We start from the raw sequence: 1693 nt of genomic DNA, 5'->3' as shown, positions 1-1693 counted from the left end.
ACACTCACACTCAGTGGGTTTTTTTTGAAAGACAATAAGACTTCAGTGTCAATAAGAAAAGAAAGGATTGAGAAAGAGAGCTTTGGTAATGGAGATGTGAAAACAGAAAGTACAACTGGTGGAGATCTGAAAGAGTGCCCCTGAACAATGAAAAATTCTGTCAACCATCATCAAAGAAGAGACTTCAGGTGTTGATCCTCATTTCAAACTGCAAACCTCAGCTTTATGGGTAGACCTTCAGGTTTCATCAGAATGGCATAGTCATTGAGGAACAACCTTTAAAATATTGCTGTGAGTGTGCAGCTTGCTCATGGGGAATCTTGTTTAGCTTGAAATCAATGACATATAAATTGGTGACTACTGTGGCATTGATGTTAATGTGTGTGTGTGTGTATGAGTACACACTTAAACACAGAGTGCCTTGAATATTCTTCAGGGAACCTGACGTGCACTCAACTCATTCTAGGGCAGCTGGGTACTCTGAGGGAGCAGTGATGCTGCAGGTTCACTATTTGTTGCTTGTGTCACTCCAACAGGAACATTTGCACTTTGTGACGGAAATTTCGCAGGACGAGATTTTTATCCTGGACCCAGAGATGGTAATGTCTCAGCAGGTGGGGACGCCACCAGGAATGCCTGACCTGGTAGTGGAGCAGGCAACTGGGTGAGTGCTGCTGGAATCTCCTTTTCAGCAGGTGTATTAGAGATGGGCATCTCTTTCTGGCCCCCTTTTCTGAAGGATTAGATGTGGGAGGGCAGGTATTAGGAAGGAACAAATCCAGCTGTGGTAATGACAGGAGAACAGTAGTGTAAAATCTGCTCCATCAGGCTTCCTGGAACACACAGCAGGACTAGTGGACTTCAGCACCTTTTAACCACCTCACACCACCTGACCCTAAATCCTGCCATAAATCTCTAATGATTGAGTTACAAACTTCTCTGCATGGTCAGAGTCTGATCCCACTGTGTAAAGCCCTGAAGCCTTTGTGTCGAAGAATGATTGTGAAGGGGGTCTGTTTCTTATCATCCTCTTGATGGACCAGAAATGCTTCTGTTCATCTTTAGGAACAGCACTCGCAGTGAATTAATCAATTTTAACTTGCTATGGGCTGAAAAATACCGGGAACCAATGAGCAAGGAAAGACAGCTTTGAAGTGGGGTGTGAATGCCTTTCTCTTCCTCCTTCTCTCCTTAGAATATCGGAGCGGTGGAACCCTGCGGTTCGGAAGAGGATGCTGAGCGACAGCGGCCTTGGAAAGATTTCTCCCCACTACGAGGTACCTGACAAACAAAAGGACGCCAGCCAGACACATATGCTGCAGTAAGAGCCCTCTGCATTTCTCTGCTTGATGATGCACTGTCCCTGTCACCACAGACAACTCCTAATGTTTCCTTTAAGCCTAATGAATTGTGCCAACATGCTGAAATTACAGATACTTTTTGCTATTTCTCTTTTGCTTCTTCCTTCTGTTCTTCCTCTTTGTGCATTATTTTATGTTCTTGCCTTTGTTTCATTCTCTGTGGCACCCTCCCCTTTTAATAAAACTAAATCCAAGCTTTTGAAAGAAAATACCTTATTTTTGATGTCTGAAGTTCCAGCTAAGAAAATCTTCTTGGCAACTGATTTGGTGAAAGGTCAAAGCATTCACCCTCAAGGTAGTTCTGATGCGAATGCAATAAAACAGAAACATCT

At 43.6% G+C, this 1693-nt stretch overlaps 1 protein-coding gene across 1 annotated transcript in view; it reads left to right on the top strand.

Annotated features, from left to right (window-relative positions):
• The window catches only part of LOC102037395 (diacylglycerol kinase iota-like), a gene marked incomplete at its 3' end in the record, with an annotated part of 114999 nt that extends 113678 nt beyond the window's left edge, over positions 1-1321 (top strand). Inside the window, exons 27-28 of the mRNA XM_031061424.1 lie at positions 537-664; positions 1196-1321. Of these exons, the coding sequence (XP_030917284.1) occupies positions 537-664; positions 1196-1321 (254 nt within the window). The remainder of the gene's footprint in view (positions 1-536; positions 665-1195) is intronic.
• Between the last annotated feature and the right edge of the window lie 372 nt (positions 1322-1693).

This window comes from Geospiza fortis, unplaced genomic scaffold (assembly GCF_000277835.1).
Source record: "Geospiza fortis unplaced genomic scaffold, GeoFor_1.0 scaffold8, whole genome shotgun sequence".
NCBI lineage: Eukaryota > Metazoa > Chordata > Aves > Passeriformes > Thraupidae > Geospiza > Geospiza fortis.
Note: the sequence above shows the minus strand (reverse complement) of the source record. Positions and strands in the feature narration are given on the sequence as shown.